General features: G+C 43.9%; 2 protein-coding genes across 6 annotated transcripts in view; one reads left to right on the forward strand and one right to left on the reverse strand.

The window, feature by feature from the left end:
- Positions 1-12,249, forward strand: part of dnm3a (dynamin 3a) — a 27,706-nt gene extending 15,457 nt beyond the window's left edge. For 3 of the 4 annotated variants that reach the window (XM_061684808.1, XM_061684809.1, XM_061684812.1), the window contains 6 exons: positions 1,439-1,548; positions 6,266-6,377; positions 7,530-7,691; positions 9,394-9,608; positions 9,681-9,794; positions 11,966-12,249. In XM_061684808.1, coding sequence (XP_061540792.1) covers positions 1,439-1,548; positions 6,266-6,377; positions 7,530-7,691; positions 9,394-9,608; positions 9,681-9,794; positions 11,966-11,999 — 747 coding nt within the window. In that variant the 3' untranslated portion in view covers positions 12,000-12,249. The remainder of the gene's footprint in view (positions 1-1,438; positions 1,549-6,265; positions 6,378-7,529; positions 7,692-9,393; positions 9,609-9,680; positions 9,795-11,965) is intronic. The other variant, XM_061684811.1, reaches the window with a different exon arrangement.
- On the reverse strand, positions 11,991-19,681 carry pigc (phosphatidylinositol glycan anchor biosynthesis, class C). Of its 2 annotated transcripts, none has more exons than XM_061684814.1 (3): positions 19,633-19,679; positions 18,436-18,759; positions 11,991-17,901 (listed from the first exon to the last, which is right to left on the reverse strand). In XM_061684814.1, the coding sequence occupies exons 2-3, from the start codon at positions 18,661-18,663 to the stop codon at positions 17,245-17,247; spliced, it is 885 nt and encodes a 294-aa protein (XP_061540798.1). In that variant the 5' UTR covers positions 18,664-18,759; positions 19,633-19,679; the 3' UTR covers positions 11,991-17,244. The 2 variants fall into 2 exon arrangements, with proteins under 2 accessions (XP_061540798.1, XP_061540797.1); XM_061684813.1 differs by having other exon boundaries at positions 11,992-17,901; positions 18,436-18,667; positions 19,633-19,681.
- Positions 19,682-19,745: the final 64 nt, after the last annotated feature.

Here is a 19,745-nt window from a genome sequence, read left to right on the forward strand (position 1 = left end):
TCTTGTGTTGCCTGCCTTCACACTGTCTGCTTCTCCTTACTTCTCAGAACGCCCCTCCATTATTAGTCTTTTTCACACAGAGATCCCGCACAATTTCAGCATGAGAGCTGTAACTGTAGATCAGGCCTTTTACATAGAAGCGGTCAAGATGGGCTATTGCTGCAACTGCTTGCTCTTTGACAATAACACAACGAGATGTATGGCAGTCTCAGTGCCAGCATTTTCCTAGGACAAAATAATGGCTGGAGGCGTTTATTACACAACTGCAGATATGGGAGGAGTCAATTAGAGGGGAGGTCTCCCCCCCCCCCCAACAGTGTTACTCTGCATAGTCACGATTTGCTGTTTGCGACTTCACAAATTCACAGATTATTTGAGGGAACCTATGCTCTTTTATCTGCTGATTAACACACCTATTTGTTGCTCAGGCCAAAGCCGTGTCTAATATAAAAATATTGCTTTGGATTTGTCCAAGGACACTGGTGTGTATGTCGTCGTGTAGCAATGTGACCTGGATAAACTTAAAGATGGTTGGTGGTTGTTCAAAGAATACTTCCCTGAGCCTCACGGTCTTCACAAAATATGAACTGTGCTCTTTCTGCCAGAAATACGCGGATCTATTCTAATCAGCCATTAGTCAGACATGTGAGACTTAAACATTGCAAGAATGTACAGAAATCAACCTTTTGTCACTGTAGGACAGAAACCCCGTTTTATATGTCTAGATATGGTCAAATTAATTTATTTTTTCACAAATAAATGCTATTGGACTGTCCCCACGTCATCTGTTATTTGTATGCAATATTAACCAATTTAAAGTGTTTAAAATAGTTCGAAAACAAACCTATTAACTCTTGGACATTAGAACTGTTGTAGATCTCCACCTTGTCCTCACTGCGGCAGCCGTGCAGCATTGTCACGTCAAATTGAAATCCTGGATGGTTTTTAGAACAGTGACCGTGTTAATCAGTGAATAGTTAGGTTAGATACATTTGAGTGAACCCGTTTTGTTTTAGCGTATTCAATTAGCGATTGAACATGTTTTTGGGGTCTTGATGTTAGTGCGTAACGGTATATGTTTATAGTAATATAAGGTATAATACCAACTTAAATGATGCAGTGTTTGGTAACTCAAGCAAGATGGCATTTTTATATTTCCTTTAAGGTAATTTTCCTGAAAGGTAGTGATTTTGGAAATGCCAGGATTACGCCCAACAGCAATTGTATCAGTATCAGCCTCTTCTCTGAATATGGTTGGACGCTTTCTCCTTCAGACGCAGCCTGAAAAATGTTTAGTAGCAGACATGTGACTGCACTAGGCCCAAGAGCGCAAAAAATAAAAAAACACCTGTCATATTTTACTGCGCATACCGCTGTCAAGGTTTATCTTTTTTTGTGTGGTTTATTTTATTTTTTTCCTTCTGCTCCCTTCTTCCAGGAGACAGAGAAGAGGTACATGCTCCCTCTGGACAACCTCAAGGTCCGAGATGTAGAAAGGGGCTTCATGTCCAGCAAATTCACCTTCGCCCTCTTCAATTCTGAGTCAAGGTCTGTGTGTGTCTGTGTGTGTGTGCGTGCGTGCGTGCGTGCATGAGTGAGACAATGTAGAGTTAGTGTCCTCTTCACCTGCTTGCTGGAGTTTGCTGCGGCCTTTTCGACAAGTGTGCTTGAGGGGAGGAAACGGGAAGATGCGTTTGCCCTTCCTGTGACCTGGTCCATTCTGCTGAGAGGATATCCAGTTGGTACCGGCCGTGGCGGCGGGTGTGGTTTTATTGTCTCCATGTATACGCCAGACTGCGGAGTGCACGGATATGTTGCCTTAAAGTGTGTGAAACAGATGGAGAGAACATAAGAGGAGTGGGGGGGAGAAAGAGTGTAATACGAGCTGATTGGACCGGCGCATATGTGCTGTGTTTATTATACTGTTGTATTCACACACACAACCTGCGTTCATACGCAAGTGTGTGGAGCACAGCATACTGACGGCAGGCTCATTAAGTAACTAATCAAAGCCAGAGAGCTTGGATCAGAGATGAGGAGGCTCTTGGTTGGAAAGAATTGCTCGACTCGCCGCAGAGAAAGAGGAGAAGAACGAGAAAAGTGGTTGAGGGGAGGACGAAAGCGTTTCGGCGCCATCAGCCAGGAATGTGTCAAAATCTGTCCTCTGCCTCCAAACCCCCAACCAACATCCCCCCCCCTCGTCCTTTTCCTGCGCTGCTTCTCTTCGTATTTTCACTAATCTAAAAAATGTCTTGAAATCGAAAGCAGCCATGTTCTGAGCAAGAATTCCTTCACAGAAGATGTAGTCAGGATGTGTGATAAATCTGCATGGGGAACACTTTTTCTGTCTGCATGTGTCCTGTTTGTAGAGCAGCAATGGGGACGCTTTTTCACTACAGGGCCCGGGGGCCCTTTAAATTTTTATGACCATACTAAATTGATGATCCTTTTGAGTAAATTTGAAAAGTTAGAAAAAAATTTGCGACGAGACACCAGTATTGGCATGAAAGGAATGTCTATATTAACGTCTATCATAACAGGATCCACAAAAAAGTCTCAAGGATTTATGCCTGAAATTGAACAGGAATTCGGCCATTTTTATTTGAAGCAGCCATTTTAAGCGACTTCCAGGGCTTGGACTTTGACCAACTACTACTTGTGAATTCGCCTAAATGAGCCCCAATCAGAAGCAGCTATCCGGGACAGATGGGCGACGCTAAATTGCAAAGGATTTTGTCCTTGTAGAATGGTGTCAAAGTTTCATGATCATTTCATGGATTTTTGTAAATTGAGAAAAAAAATGGCCACCGACACTAGTGTCACTCATTGACATGAAATTGGATGGACATGTCTGTCATAACAGGACGAAAAAGTCTTAAGGACCCATGCCTGAGATTGGACGTGTAGTGGGACAATTTGTTTGGAAACAGCCATTATGGGCAAAAATTCCAGTCCTTGAAAGTTTGAAAAAATGACCCCCCTATGCTAGTTTTAATGATGAGCATGAAATTGGTTGGAGATGTCTATCATAACAGGACACAAAAAAGGTTTCAAGGACCCATGCCTGAAATTGAATAGAAAGTCAGCCATTTTGGTTTGAAGAAGCCATTTTGAGTGAATTCCAGGGCTCGTGCTTTGACTATAACGCGTGAATTCGTCCAAATGAGCCCTAATCGGAAGCAGGTATCCTAGACTGATGGGTGAAGCTAAATTTTGAAGGATTTTGGCATCAAAGTTTGATCATCATTTAGAGGATTCTTGGAAAGTTGGAGAAAAATTGTCCCCCAACACCACTTTTGCCGATCAACACGAAATTGGGTGTGCTCGAACGTTAGAAAAAATGAACCCACTATGCTAGTTTCACCAATAAGCATGGAATTTGCTGGACTTGTCTATCATAACAGCATGCACGAAGAAGTCTCGAGGACCTGTGCCCGCAATTAAACAACCTTTTGGTTTGAAGCAGCCATTTTGGGCAAAGTCCAGGGTACTTTTACAAACTCTTACTAAACCCATATGAGTCCCAGTCAGAAGCAAGTATCTGAGTTAGGCGGTGCTAAATTGCAAAGCTTTTTTGCCTCCACCATCTAATGTGGGTGGAACATGGTATCAAAGTTTGATAATCATTTTGAGGATTTGCCGTGAAAGGGCGGTGAGAGGACCCGTTCATCACTGCTTGCAGCTTTGATTTGTTTCTAGAATTGCATGACGGACCGCATCGGATTCTCTGGTGGGATGCATCTGGCCCTATTGTAGAGTAATAGCATGCAAGTTTTGTCATTGTTGGCCTGCTGCCCTGACCGCTATCCACCACACCCTGACTTATTAGCCCCACCCAATGTAGCTCCGGCCTATTTGTTGATCTCTTCTCATAGCTCTCTTTCTCTCAGCATTGCTATTCTCTCTCTCTCTCTCTCTCTCTCTCTCTCTCTCTCTCTCTCTCTCTCTCTCTCTCTCTCTCCCTCTCTCTCTCTCACACACACACACAGATTTCGCATATTTGAGGTTGTGAGTATGAGGCGGGAACAGCGAGAGGAGGAAAGAAACAACCGAACGATTAAAGAAAAATGTCTTACAGATGGGACGCAGATTGCTGACTTCTTTTTTTTTTTTTTTTTTTTTTTCTGGTTGAGTGGATTGCGCAGCCAAAGCACATAGATGATGTGGAAGCAAGGACATAAAATGCAAACAAAAAGGGAAGGATACAAGTACAGTAGATGAGTTGCAGTGGGAGCTTGTGTCAATAACTGCTGAGACATATGACTTTAAACTCCCATTACAGTGAACCCGGTATAATTCAAAATCAATACGACTCCTACAGTCCTGCAATCATTCCCAAAAGATTGGTTGGAGAATAGTAGAGTGCACGTAATCAGAATCATCTTTATTTGCCAAGTATGTCCAAAAACGCAAGGAATTTGTCTCCGGTAGTTGGAGCCGCTCTAGTACGACAACAGACTTGACAGAGAACACTTTTGTGACATAAAGATATTGACATAAAAAAAAAAAGTCACTGAGCAATAAAGGGTCGCTAGTTATCTGGTATGCCGGTACATATTTATTTATTTATTAATTTTTTAGGTCAATTGTGCAAAAAGATGCTCTAGAAAAGTCGTCTAGCACTTAGAGCAGTTCGAAAGATTAATATTGCAATAGTCCGGTGCAATGACCATTGTGCAAAGGGCGCCGAGACTTCAAGGGGTGTGTGCAGTTTAAAGTGACAAGTCGTGCGATAATCTGGGACAATGTTGATTGTGCAAATGTTGCAGATACTCCTCAATCAGTGTGCAAATGGAGCAGATGCTACTCTGGAATGAGTGGCCAGTATTGGTCAATAACAGATATGCAAGTAGTGCAGCGTGGCGAGACTACTACAGTGAGTGCACGAGTAATGTATAATTGGCCCCACAGAAAAGTGACAACAAACACAAGACAAAAACAAATTTGCCAGCATGTTGTAATGGAATTGTAGGTTAGGTGTTTTAAGAAGTTGATTGCAAGAGGGAAGAAGCTGTTGGAATGTCTGCTAGTTCGAGTTTGCATTGATCGGTAGCGCCTACCTGAGGGAGAGGGTAAGAAAGCACTGCCGTCACAGTGGACCCAGGCCAAATTTCATGGAGTCCTGGCGCTTTGCAGGGCCTGTAAATTATAACATTATAGTACACTAATTATATTTTAATAACATAAATATCTGTATGACTGTGGGGGGGGGGAGTCTTGTATTCCTCTTTTGCACTGTTTTCAGAATTGCAGGCAGTAAATATGGTTGCATCTGCTGTGTAAAACTGTCTGTAATGTCATCAGATATCACAATATGGACTTGGGGGTATTATATGTACACTATATGGACAAAAGTATTAGGACTTACACATAAAGGAACGATTGTGTACAATATTTGCGAATGTGTGTGGGGAAAAACTAAAGTAAAACTGTTAACATTTTTTGAATGCGGCTCAGCAAGCCATTAGCATTTTATAGATAATGCTGGAATGATTTAAAATGACTGGTGTATAGTACTACAGTGGTACGTCGAGATACGTGTGACCCGTTGTTTGGCTGATAGTTTTTTGTTTTTGCTTTGACCTGCGAGCAGAAATTGGGCATGGTGGTAGTGAACGCAACTCATTTCATAACAAGCAGCAGTTTGGCCAATAGTGAGCAATTCTTTGAAAAAAAAAAAAGTTAAAGCTGTTTGTCACACAGAGTTTAAGTTTACTGTCAGACTAAACATAAAACAAAGAGAAATGCACGTGTATTTAAAACAACCACATAGCCTTGCCTTAGTAGTCTGTTTCGCTTAATGCTAACAAACAAGTCAAAACGCTGTAGACAGGCTAACGAATAGCATTGGTGTTGTGGTGTTACATCTTATCGAAGGCTTTTTAAATTGTTTTTTTTTTTTACACCAACAGTGGATGTAGACAGAAAATATCACAATACGCACAGGCATATACTAAATGACTAATATTACTGCAGCCGACTGAGTCCGTTATGAAACTCTTCTTCTCGTATGTTTCTGTCTGCATTAGGTCAGGGGGCCAAGGCACGCTCACCAGAAGGAGCGGCCTAATGTCCATTGAACAGAAGCAAACAATGTGGCAAAAACTGTTTAGTAACATTCTATTTAACGACATTAATCCTTTAGTGGCTGAATCTGACTTTTGAGGGCATCTTTTTCCACTGAATTTTGGTTGAACTTTTGAGGCGTTGCTTTGTTGTATTGACTTGTGTATGATTTTCCTTTGATTGTATGATTCACTTGCAGGAACGTGTACAAGGACCATAAGTTTCTGGAGCTGGTCTGCAACTCTCAGGAGGAGCTGGACATCTGGAAGTCTTCTCTGCTCCGGGCCGGCGTCTACCCAGAGGAGGTCACGGTGAGTACCCTGACCCCATTGTACAACCCCGCCGTGACACCTACCTGCTCTCGCCGTATTTGTCGCCTTTGCAAGGTAAGGGCCACATTAGATTTCTAAAACCGATAGATGAGCTGGGTTTTTCGTAGATGGGGTACAATTATAGGGGGAAAAAAATATTGCAGCAAATATTACCTTAATGGACCTGGTCATTCATAGATGAGGTAAAAAAAAATAATAATCTGAGCGTGTATATTTATTTTATTATTTACAAAACAATTAATTGGACAAATAAATGTTATAAAGATTATGAATAAATAAAATTAATACATTTTGGGATAAAATGCCAAATCAATGCAACAAATATTGCAGGACACTTGAGGTGTACATGAAGTAAACAAAAAGTCCACGTGTATGTAAAATGCATTCATCTGATTTATTTAATTTGATGAATTCATTTTAAAAACAATAAATGAGTAAATACATTTGAAAAATATTACAGGACTCTTGATAATTTGCTGGTGTTGAGCCGAAATCTCCTTGACCATTTTGTTCAATTTAATATTTTTCCACAAATCGATACTACTGGTCGGTCCATAGTATGTTATTTATTTATTTACAAATTATTGACCAATATAGTGTTGAAAATAAGCTTGCTTTCGTTGATGATGCAATGTTAATGGCTGAACAAACATGCCGTTTTTGGGTTTCCTCAAAAATGATGGTTTTGGAGATGCAAGGTTTCTGTCCGACGCCAGCGAAATGCTCAGTGTGCTGGATGAAAGCAAAGAGTTGTCTGCATATGTCCCGCAGGCTATACTTTGCCCACCCCTGCTGTAACCCCTTTTCACCCCTTTTCTCTTATGCGAGGAACCCCCACCCTTGCATCTCGCTCCGTCGTTGGCTCCTCGGCGCAACATTCTTGGCCCGTGATGTCACTGCAATGCGTGTGTGTTCCAGTCTGGTTCTAATCAGCAGATCCCCGTCTCTTCACCCCCTATTTTTTCTCTTCCTCCTGCCCTCTCCCCTGTGTGCCTCCCCTCCATTTTGCTCTTTTAGTCCCAGCTAATGGCGTTCGACTCCCTCTTCGTGCACAAGCCGTTATCATTTCCCGCATCCGTGTGGGGAAAAACTGAAATCACTCTGTATTGGTTTTGCGCATGTTTCGCTCAGGTGGACGCGCAGGGCAACGGGCCGTCTGAGAACTTTACCGACCCCCAGCTGGAGCGCCAGGTGGAGACCATCCGCAACCTGGTGGACTCCTACATGGGCATCATCCACAAGACAGTCAAGGACTTGATGCCGAAGGCCATCATGCACCTGATGATCAACAGCGTATGCTAAACACTTCAAATTATTTTGTAATTTTCATGAGAAGCCACTCGACTGGGATGACCCTTATTAAAAATGACTGTGTGCGTGTTTGAATAGCTCTTGTCCTTATGAGAATGGTGGGCACGGTTGAATTTTATTTAATTATAAGGAGTACAATACAGGAAATAAACATAAAATTAATTTGATATAGAAAAACAAGCATTCACGCTGATATTTACACCTATGGACAATTTAGTCCAGTCCTCGTATAGTCAATCTCAATAGATTTTTGGCAAGAGAATCGAGGTACATTGATTGTTTGCCAGTCAATTGCTGGACATCTATCCATACATATTCTATAGCATTTGTCCTCATTAGGCTCACAGGTGGGCTGGAGCCTATCCCATCTGGCTTTGGCTGTGAGGTGGGCTACATACACCCTGAACTGGTCGCCAGTCAATCGCAAGGGACAAATAGACGCTTAGCTCTCAAAAAACTTTCACATCTGTGGACAATTTTATCTATTGCTGTTTTTTGTTTTATCCTTCGTTAGTCGCTGAACAACTTATGGGGCAGCCCAGGTCCAAGCTTGCCCATATTTGGAAGTGCTGACGTAGCAGGCGACTAGGAAGGAATTGTGAGGTTTTCCCCCCTGCTTGGTCTATGGCTGTTAGCACTTTGAAATCACTCTTCCGGCCCCTCTCTTATTGGATTAATTTTCTGACGACACTGCTGAATCTGAGAGCGTGTCGGATAGTGACAAATGTCCACCTTAAGCGTCGTGAGCGTTCCGTTCCCCTGCCATCTCAGCCCATACACAATGAATGGGTTCGGCGACTGCGTGCTGTGCATTGCTAAGTACATGTGAAAAGGCCTTAAGGGGTGTGGAAATTACTCACGGATATTCGCGGCAGGGCTCGGTCCCTAGACCCCCCCCCCCCCCCCCCCCCCCCCCAAATAGCGGCCGTTAACTTTATTCCCTAGTAGGAGTACGTCAAAGTCCAACCCCTTGAAAATGGCTGCTTCAAACCAAAATGGCTGACTTCCTGTATCAATTAGCACGTTTCCTTTAAGACTTTTTCGAAGGTAATGTAATGATAGACATGTCCACGCAATTTCGCGTCAGTGGAGAAATCTGTTGTCGTGGGCTAACTTTCGGCGAGTCCTCAAAATGTCTCATCAAGAAATATGACTTTGGTACCATCTGGTTGCCTCTCAGTGCCAAACATCTATGTTGAACTGAGGTGCGGTGTTTCATTTCGTAAGGCCATATCTTTGTCTAAAAAATGTGCTTTGATGCCATCTTGTGGCATCTATAGGAAATTACTAACCTTTTTGAGTAGGTGCAAGTACTCGTAGATTTTTGCATTTCGTGCAGAGCTCGGTCCCTATCCTCGTAAATAACTTGGGTTCGCTGTATGGTTATTAAACGTTTATGGTATGATAGTTTGACGGTGGAACGGATTATTTATATTTCTTGTGGGACAAACTGTTTGAAATTCTCCACAAGTGTGAGGTTCACCAGCGTACTGGAATGGATTGTTTTCAACCTTAGAGGTTCCACGCCATTGAATTATTTTCCAGTGGCTCAAAAGAGAAAACTGGTATCACATGTCATATTTTCAGCCCCTTTGTAAGAAATGCCATAAAGCCGAGTGAAATATCACCTGACATCAGCTAACATGTTTGACTTGTCGCATCTGTTTATAATCCCTCTGGTAAGGTGAAAGAGTTCATTAGCTCGGAGCTGCTGGCCCAGCTCTACGCTCTGGGAGACTGTTCGGCGCTGATGGATGAGTCACCCGAGCAGCGGCAGCATCGTGAGCAAGTGCTCGGCAAGCACGCCGCCCTGCAGGCCGCGCTCGACATCATCGGTGTAATCTCCACCTCCGGCAACGCCCCCTCGGATGTCTCTCACTCCGGCATGCGGCAATTCAGGTAGGCACTGTTACCCCCCACTCGCGCAGCCGTCCAGACACGCGGGCATCACTCCTTCTCCACCTAACGCAGCGCCACGCTCCCTAAAAAGTCGGCGACCTGCGACAAGTCTCGAACCCGCGGCCGCGCCCCGCCCGTGCCCGTCCACGCCAACCAGCGGCTCCCTGGCCCAGCTTGCGTGCCCAGGTAGACTGCATGGTTCAGGCTCATGGCTGCACAGCACTGTTATATGAGCTGGGCGGGGGTCTGCTGCGCAATGTGTTTCTCATATTGGCGGGCAGACCGGACCCCTCTCTGCATGCTTTCTACCCCAGCCAGAGACAACAGGCCCGTCAAGCTGCCCTCCGTCCCCCCTTTTTTCACGTCTCTGCTCGCATGTTTTATTGCCGTCCCAGATTTCCCTCATGCAACGGTCGTTATTTTTCTTCCCTTCCTCCCTCCAACTTCTTTGTCTCGTACATTTCTTCACTGGTTCCTCCCCAGCTTCTTGGCCCGTCTCTCCTTTTTCTCCCAGCCTCATTTCCTCTGCGCTCTCCAAGGTTCCTTAGGTTCTTTCCCCACTCGCGGTCCACCTCTTTTCTCTTCCCTGACGCTTTCCGTCGTACCGTATCCATCTCTCTCTCCTATAGCCAGAGGGGACAAAAGCAAACAATTCTGGTAAAAGTGGAAGTACTGTTTCAACTACTTTACTTAATAGTAAAAAAACACAAATTCTGAAATGTACTCAAGTACAAATGTTTTTTTCCTGTCAATTATATACTGCAACACCCATTTTAAAACAGTGACACAACAACAAAATACTTGTCTGCACACAAAATAGTTTTCTCCATCAACTTGCATCGTGCTGTACTGAGATGGGGGGAAATCAGTGTATAGTGAAGTATTATTAGTATAGTCGTATTCGCAGGGGATAGGGACCAATGTCTGCTGCTTATAACAAATCAGATAAGGGACGCTGCCCAAAAAGGGGTTTCAAATTGAGTACACATGCTAAAGATTGTGTCAAAGCACTTAAAACCAAGACTTTCATAAAGCAGCCATCTAGCAAATACACAATCATGAACATGTTACATAAACAACTGTATTCAGTAGTCAAATAATTCAACACAAACAAACCACCTTCACGTGATACTCATCAATGGTATTAGCTAGCATAGTAGCCTAAATAACGCACTGGCACAATCTGACGTGACATACACAGGCAAACAAATATACACGTTACACAAATGGTATTAAATCATAAACTCACTTTTTGACATTTAGACACAAATGTTCGGGAATACAGGTAGCTTTTAAAAGCAAATTAGACTACATTGTTATTTATGGTAGCTGCATCTTTATAGAGGCAAAAAAAATGCTTTCACGTTTAACTGCACGAAGTGCATTCAGGGACCGCCAACAAAACAGAAAATCCCAAACGCAGATGGAAAAAACACTATGTATGCCTTTTGTGCATTGTGTCGTCATCCGTGGAGGTTAAAAAAAGGAACTACCCTATTTTGACAAAGGAGTCGAAAGTACAGAATCATCTGTTTTCAAATGTAGGGAATAAAAACGAAAGTTGTGAGAAGAACTTGAAGCACTTCAGTAGAGTACAAATACATGACAAATCTGCTGCAATACAGTTACCCCTGGATAATTCACGTCAGTTCGGGTTACGTGGGAAATGACCTGGACTGAGCAAATGTGCAACAGTTTGACAAATAAAATGCTCTTGAAATGCATGCGTGGGGAATAACTCTTGACTCTCCCGCTGTTAAGATACTAATAATCAATCACTTTCTCCTCCTTGTCATCAATAACCCTGCTTACTGCTTCATTACGCATTCAAATGATGAATCTGACTGATGGCTTTTATTCGGTCATGTCCTCCCTTAAGGCAGCGTTTCCCAAGCTGTAAAGACCCAAATGTGGGTCCGCCCCACGGCCCAAATGTAGTAAATACAACATTAATATTTACATACAGTGTATATAGAAGATAAAGAACACGGCAGATGTTAATTTTAGTACAACAAACCATTTTGGGTTCTGACCCCAAGTTTGGAAAAATGCTGCTTAACCTTAACCTTAACTTATGAGTCACATTGTTCCATTTTAAAGTTAGTAGTTGTTAAAAAAATGCTTTATTTTTGGGGTATGAAACTTTAATATTTTAACTATCAAAGTTAAAACCATACCAGCCATACCATTACATACAGTACTTACACTCTCAAGAGCTGTTGATGCATGCCTACTTATGTCTTCCACTAGCATCTGCTCTCCCTTGGGATTTATATTTTCTGCTGCTATTTATGACACATCGCTGCCGATTAGTTTTATTATACACAACTATCTCTGGTCTGATCGTCTTCCCCCAGGAGACCTGCTCCGGCAGCCCCAAACCCCAAATAGGAGGACCACCCCACCTCCCCGTCCCGACGACCACTATCCAGCTGTGCAACTTGCGACCCGGCCCGAGTGCTGCCGTCTGCACACTTCGCCAGTCGTGAGCCTCTTTTGTACATACGCTAGCATTGGCTGCTGATTTTTCAAGTGCCTCAACTTTGTGTACATATAAATATGCTATTTTATGAACAGGAGAAAAAAACAACCACTATTTTATAACTTTCTTTTTAATAAAGAGCCGTTTTATTTTTCAGTAGCATTCGTCTTCAATTTGGAATATCTGAGTGACTGCCGGGCATGCTTGTTTGTTTATATGTGCCCTGCAATCGACTCGCGACCAGTCCAGGGTGACACACCACTGGTAGGTGGATGGATGGACGGATGAGTTCTAATTAAAAAAATAATAATCTTGAAGTCATGCAAAGGTTTTCTAGTAAGATTAGAGAACTTTATTTTTACAACATTTCATACTATACAGGTTCCAACAGCGGTGACGTAATGGCAATTACTACCCGTAGTCTGTTACAAGGCAGTAATTAAGTCATAACTACAGTAATTATTTGTATCCCAAAAAATTTGTAGGCCATCAATATAAAACATCCCAATGAAAAACAGGAAGTAGTGCGGTAAAGGAGCCTGCCTTCAGTTAGTGTCGAGTGTCGGATTGCCGTGGTCTTGTGATCTTTGGGGGAAAATAAGCTGAAACTATGGAAGGAGTGTGCTGCTCTCTAGAGCTCAAAACGCTTCAAGCTTTAAGGGGGAAAAAAAAGTTGTTCTCCATTGCCAACAATCACAGTAACCCTAGGATTTTATTTTTTTTTAAGGTTAAGAGTTTGTTACATGATCATAGTGTTATTTATTGTATTAAAATTCTTCATTTTCACATACTGCAGTGTAATTAAATACATTATATTGAACATCATTAGAACCCATTTCAGAAATTATTCACTGCATTTCACTTTTCTCATGTCACTTTTTTCCCCACATTTAGCTTTTCATTTTTAATACATTTTAAATGCAGCCCTATGGGCGGCACACTCCAGTGCAAACTGTAGGCCGGTCCCAAGCCCGGATAAATGCAGAGGGTTGCGTCAGGAAGGGCATCCGGCTTAAAACTGTGCCAAACAAATATGAGCGTTCATCCCAAGAATTCAATACCGAATCGGTCGTGGCCCGGGTTAACAATGTCCGCCAACCTGCAGGGCGCCGGTGGAAATTCAGCTATTGTGGTGAGTCGAAGAAGAGGTGGAAAGCGGATTCTTCGGCAGAAAGAGAAGAGGAAAGCATAGAGCCTAGAACTGAATGTGGGGACTTTGAATGCTGGGACTATGACAGGAAAATCTCAGGAGTTGGTTGACATGATGATTAGGAGAAAGGTTGATATATTGTGTGTCCAGGAGACCAGGTGGAAAGGCAGTAAGGCTAAAAGTTTTGGGGCAGGGTTTAAATTATTTTACCATGGTGTAGATGGGAAGAGAAATGGAGTCGGGGTTATTTTAAAAGAAGAGTTGGCTCAGAATGTCTTAGGTGAAAATGGTAAAAAGAGTATCAGATCGAGTGATGAGGCTGAAACTTGAAAGTGAGGGTGTTGTGTATAATGTGATTAGTGGCTATGCCCCACAGGTAGGATGTGACGTTTAGGTGAAAGAGAAATTCTGGAAGGAGAGAGACAAAGTAGTTCTGAGCATCCCAGAGAGTCATGATTGGTGCAGATTGTAATGGACATGATGGGTAAGTACGGCATCCAGGGAAGGAACTTGGAGGGACAGATGGTGGTAGACTTTGCAAAAAGGATGCAAATGGCTGTAGTGAACACTTTTTTTCCCCCAGAAGAGGCAGGAACATAGGGTGACCTACAAGAGTGGAGGTAGAAGCACACAGGTGGATTACATCTAATCTGAAGGAGGTTATCGACTGTAAAATAGTGGTAGGGGAGAATGTGGCTCGACAGCATAGGATGGTTGTGTGTAAGATGACTCTGGTGGTGGGGAGGAAGATTAGGAAGACAAAGGCAGAGCATTCAGATGATGAATCTGACAGGACGAGTGTTGTGCAGCTTTTCGGGAAGAGGTGTGAGAGGCTCTCGGTGGACAGGAGGAGCTTCCAGAAGACTGGACCACTCCAGCCAAGGTGATCAGAGAGGCAGGCAGGAGAGTACTTGGTGTATCTACTGGCAGGAAAGGAGAGGAGACTTGGTGGTGGAACCTCACAGTACAGGAAATCATAAAAGGAAAAAGGTCAGCTAAGAAGAAGTGGGACACTGAGAGGACCGAGGAGACAGAGGGATATAGATGTGCAGCAGGTTAGGGTGATTAAGGATAGAGATGGAAATATGTTGACTGGTGCCAGTAGTGTGCTAGATAGATGGAAAGAATACTTTGAGGAGTTGATGAATGAGGAAAATGAGAGAGAAGGGAGAGTAGAAGATGCAAGTGTGGTAGACCAGGAAGTGACAATGATTAGTAAGGGGGAAATTAGGCATTAATGAGGATGAAAAATGGAAAGGCAGTTGGTCCTGATGACATACTTGTGGCGGTATGGAAGCATCTATGAGAGAGAGGTGGCTGTGGAGTTTTTGACCAGCTTGTTTAATAGAATTCTAGCAGGTGAGAAGATGCCTGAGGAATGGAGGAAAAGTGTGCTGGTGCCCATTTTTAAGAACAAGGGTGATGTGCAGAGCTGTGGGAACTATAGAGGAATAAAGTTGATGTGCCACACAATGAAGTTATGGGAAAGAGTAGTGGAGGCGAGACTCAGGACAGAAGTGAGTATTTGCGAGCAACAGTATGGTTTCGTGGCTAGAAGGTGTACCACAGATGCATTATTTGCCTTAAGGATGTTGATGGAAAACTACAGAGAAGGTCAGAAGGAGCTACAGTGCGTCTTTGTAGATCTAGAGAAAGCCTATGACAGAGTACGCAGAGAGGAACTGTGGTACTACATGCGGAAGTCTGGAGTGGCAGAGAAATATGTTAGAATAAGACAGGACCTGTACGAGGGCAGCAGTACAGCGGTGAGGTGTGCTGTAGGTTTGACAGATGAATTTAAGGTGGAGGTGGGACTGCATCAGGGATCAGCCCTGAGCCCCTTCCTGTTGGCAGTGGTGATGGATAGGCTGACAGATGAGGTTAGACTGGAATCCCCGTGCACCATGATGTTTGCAGATGACCTTGTGATCTGCAGTGAAAGCAGGGAGCAGGTGGAGGAACAGTTAGAAAGATGGAGGCATGCACTGGAAAGCAGAGGAATGAAGATTAGCCGAAGTAAAATAGAATATGTGTGCATGAATGAGAGCGGTGGTGGGGGGAGAGTGAGGCTACAGGGAGAAGAGATAGCAAGGGTGGAGGACTTTAAATACTTGGGGTCAACCATCCAGAGCAATGGTGAGTGTGGTCAGGACGGGTCCAAGCAGGTTGGAACGGGTGGAGGAAGGTGTGTGTTATGTGCCAAAGAGTCTCTGCTAGGATGAAGGGCAAAGTTGATAAAACAGTGGTGAGGCCAGCCATGATGTACGGATTAGAGACTGTGGCACTGAAGAGACAACAGGAAGCAGAGCTGGAGGTGGCGGAAATGAAGATGTTGAGGTTCGCTCTCGGAGTGACCAGGTTGGATAAAATTAGAAATGAGCTCATCAGAGGGACAGCCGAGGTTCGATGTTTTGGAGACAAAGTTAGAGAGAGCAGACTTCGATGGTTTGGACACGTCCAGAGGCGAGCGAGTGAGTATATTGGTAGAAGGATGATGAGGATGGAGCTGCCAGGCAAGAGAGCCAGAGGAAGACCAAAGAGAAGGTTGATGGATGTCGTGAGGGAAGACATGAGGGCAGTTGGTGTTCGAGAGGAGGATGCAGGAGATAGGCTTACATGGAAAAGGATGACGCGCTGTGGCGACCCCTAAAGGGACAAGCCGAAAGGAAAAGAAGAATATTTCTAATAAATTTGAAAAATAATATTGGGATTTTTCATGTATAATTTTGAGAGGAAAATATTTAAATTTGCAATAAGGCTAACAAAATGTGGAAATGTTGTTTTTCATTTCTAATAAATTTGCAAAATATTTAAAACCCATTTCATGTTGTCTTTATGGGATCTTGTGTGCAGAATATCAAGGGGGGGGGGGGGAGGGGGATAATTTAATTTTGGAGTAAAGCAGAAACATAAAATGTGGGTGGAAAAAAGTAAAGCACTGTGAATACTTTCCTGATGCACCATATTAAATGAGTGTATAGTATTAACATTTTAATGTAACTTAAACTGATGAGGTCAACACTTTAAATATTAAAATAGCAGCTGCATCTCTAAAAACTTGTTCCCTGCAAGTAAATTTAGAGTGTTCATAAAAAAGGATCTGACAGTAAATCTATCTCTTCATTGGCTCTCAATGAATTCGGTTCACCCACACTATCTAATGAGATCCAATAGACAAAAAATGCCTTTACAAAGATAATGGACTGTCCAGTTTTTTTGTCGTCCTGAAATCTGTTTCTAATATTCTGGTTAGCCTTTACGACGCACAAGTCTCAAGGACCCATACCCAAAATTGAACAGGAAGTCGGCCATTTTGGTTTGAAGCAGACATTTTGGGCAAACGGCAATTGGAAACGGGTATCGTAAGACAGGTGGGTGACACTAAATTGCAAAACCTTTTTGCCTACACAATCTGTGGTGGCTGCATGGTATCAGATTTACAGATAATTTTGAGAATTATCGGAAAGTCGGAAAAAACATAATCCCCTGACACCAGTTTCAATGATCGACACCAAACTTGGGTGTACATGTCGATCATAAGAGGACATGAAAAAATCTCCAGGACCCATGGGCGAAATTGAACAGGAAGTTGTCCATTTTGGTTCAAAGTAGCCATTTTAGGCAAATTCCAGGGTGCAACATTTTTGTTAATGCAAGTGATTCTTAATGTTTTGAAGGCATTCCACTAGTCCTTCGAAGGCTCTCAAATGGTATGTGGGGAGGAATCACTGGCCAAGTACAGTTCTGTTGTATTTTACGTTAAAAACATTGGCATTTAATCTTTAAATGCTGGATTTTAAGACAAAAGTCACTTTGTGAAATACATTTTAATTGAATCATTTAAATTTTAGTGCAGTGTTAATGTTTGAACTGTGCATAGTGTTACAGTGACTTATAGTAATATTTGAAATACCCTTTAAAAATAAAACCTGTCTTGTTTATGATAAACACTTGGATGATACCGTATTTAAATGTTAGTCATGATGTTTTTTTTGGGGTCTTCTTCAATGGAGGAAGCGGCTGAGGTCCTCGTGGATCTCCGCCTCGTCCCAAGGCCCGTGAATGTTGTCCTTGTGCCGCTGCAGCCAGACCAGCAGCCAGGGGCACATTAGCATCACGCTCACCAGGGCCAGCGCCAGGATGGCCGACCCGACGGGCCACCGCGGCGCTAGGCCGCCGACGCCCGCCGCGCACACCCCCGCGCATACGGCCGCAAGGTAGCTCGGGGCCCTGTCCTTCACCTGCCCCAGCAGGCAGGGCCACAAGGCGAAGACCATAAGAGCGCAGCTGAGCATGGTGAAGGTATGAAGGGTGCCCGGTAGGCGAGAGGCCAGACACACTGAGGCGAACAGGGCCGCGTTGAGGGACAGGCAGCCTGGGGTCGAGGGGTGTGCGTAAGGGAAAGACACCAGGTGAGCCAACAGCATGATGGCCGACATGGCGTACACCGTGTCCGTGCTCACGGACTCTGTGAGCGTTTTTAGCACAGGCGAGAAGCCGAAGATGAAGGCCAGGAAAATGGCGGCGCTCTGTAAATCGGCCAGACGGGTCCGAGGTTGGGGAACCGGTTCCGCTTGAGATGTGAGGGCTTGGTACAGTCCGTAGCCTAGCAGGGAGCTAACCAGGCTGATAACCAGGAGGGTCCCCGGAGACAGAAGGCCCTAAAACGATAGCACAAGACAATAAAAAAAAAAAAAAAAAATATATATATATATATATATATATATATATATATATATATATAGTGTCATAATGTCCTTTAACATTTGGGCTGAACTAACCGTTCTCTCTCTTTAACTCTCCGAAGCTTTCTTTAATTCTCCGATCTCTCCTTTCGCTTCGCGTGTGTACTGCGTGCACGTTACAACAAATAAGATGGGCGGACTAAACCAGTTTGCATTTTTGCAAGGTGGGTGTAGGTAGCCTCAGACAGTCTTAATTTGATGAACGCAAATTTACTGCTGAACTTGCACTGCTAAATGTATTTTATCTTAATATTTATGATGTTTTTTTTTCCAACTGACCCCCCCCTCTTTTGTTGTGCTTGGGGTGCTGTTACACAATTCTAATTTTCCCTCTAGATGGATGGAGAGCTAGATAGTTACTGGCCTCTCAGTCAGTTCTTGGAGATCCTGATCAGAGAAGGCGATTTATTTTGTTTTTTTTCCCCTCAAAGGTTTCCCCAGACGGTTTACCTGCTCCATGTAGAGCCAGAGGGTGATGAAAATGGCCACACAGGAGAGCTGCTGCCCCACCAGGCCCGCCTCACGCACCACGGCCCAGTAGCGGTACTGGCGGAGGCCCTCGTTCCTGCGCAGCTCCTCCAAAAAGCGCCGGTCCACGTAGTTGTCCGGGTATGGCTGGCGCTCCCACAGCACCTTCCTCCAGGCCACGGCCGCACACGGGCCGTCATCTGGCCCCATCGCCCTGAACACACACGCAGACTTGGCTTGGGAGGAGACACTCCATTTTGTTCGAAGTCCTCTTATAAGAATGGAAGCTGTTATAGCTTCCCAGAACTATGTGATGGGGAAACAAAGCGCCACGGTGGGTTTAGGGGTTTGCAAGTCTGCCTCACAGTCTGGAAATCAGGGTTCGAATCTCCAGAGGTGGGACCAAGTCATTGCTTTGCCCTCAAATCCCGAATCGTGTCGAGTCCCGTGTCAAGTCCCAAGTCGAGACAGGCAAGTCCCGAGTAAAGTTGCAAGTCCTAGACTTTGCGCTTCGAAGTCTACGCAAGTCCTGTTTAAACGTCTGAGACTTAACTTTTGAGTTTCAAAGTCTAGGACTTGCAACTTCACTCAGGAGTTGCCTGTAAGACTAGAGACTTGTGACTTGCAAAGCAATGACTTGGTCCTACCTCTGTGGGAATCTCTGCATAAAGTTCTCCCTGTCCTTTCGTGGGTTTCCTCATGACTTACTCGCACATTCCAAAATCTTGCATTTAAGGTTCATCGAAGTCTTAATTGTCCATAGATGTGAATGGGGCTTTCTATATGTCCTGAAGTTAACTGGGATAGACTCCTGACATGTTAACTGAAGACTCTAATTGGTCCATATGTGCCCTGCGATTTACTGGCGACCAATCCAGGGTGTACACAGTCTCTTGCCCAAATGAGAACAAAGGATATAGAAAATGGATAACATGACTGCAAACAAAGGCTGGACCAGCATGGACGCTATAGTGAGCCTTTATCCACCGTTTATTCGTTATTGAAACACGCGAGCGTTAACGCGCCTGCGCGCCTTAAATCGCCACCAGCAACTTCCGGGTTTGACTCCGGTTTAAAACCACAACAACAGGTATTTATCTCTAGTGTGTTGTTATAATTATATCCAGCAATACGTTTGTAACCACGCGAAAGCGTTACGGTACATTTAGCAGCTCTTACCGGACGAGAACGCCGCTCTCGGCAGGAGAAGTTAAGCTGGGAACGTGACATGCCGTCCCGGAAGTGGAAGAGCGTCAATCCGAGCGAGCAGCAGCGCCCCCAAGTGTTGGAGT

This window comes from Phycodurus eques, chromosome 8 (assembly GCF_024500275.1).
Source record: "Phycodurus eques isolate BA_2022a chromosome 8, UOR_Pequ_1.1, whole genome shotgun sequence".
NCBI classification, from domain to species: domain Eukaryota; kingdom Metazoa; phylum Chordata; class Actinopteri; order Syngnathiformes; family Syngnathidae; genus Phycodurus; species Phycodurus eques.

Coding starts and splice junctions, on each gene's coding strand:
- pigc (XM_061684814.1), bottom strand. CDS start 18,663: ATGGGGCCAGATGACGGCCCGTGTGCGGCCGTGGCCTGGAGGAAGGTG. Junction 17,902..18,435: donor TCTGGCTCTACATGGAGCAG/GTAAACCGTCTG, acceptor CTATCGTTTTAG/GGCCTTCTGTCTCCGGGGAC.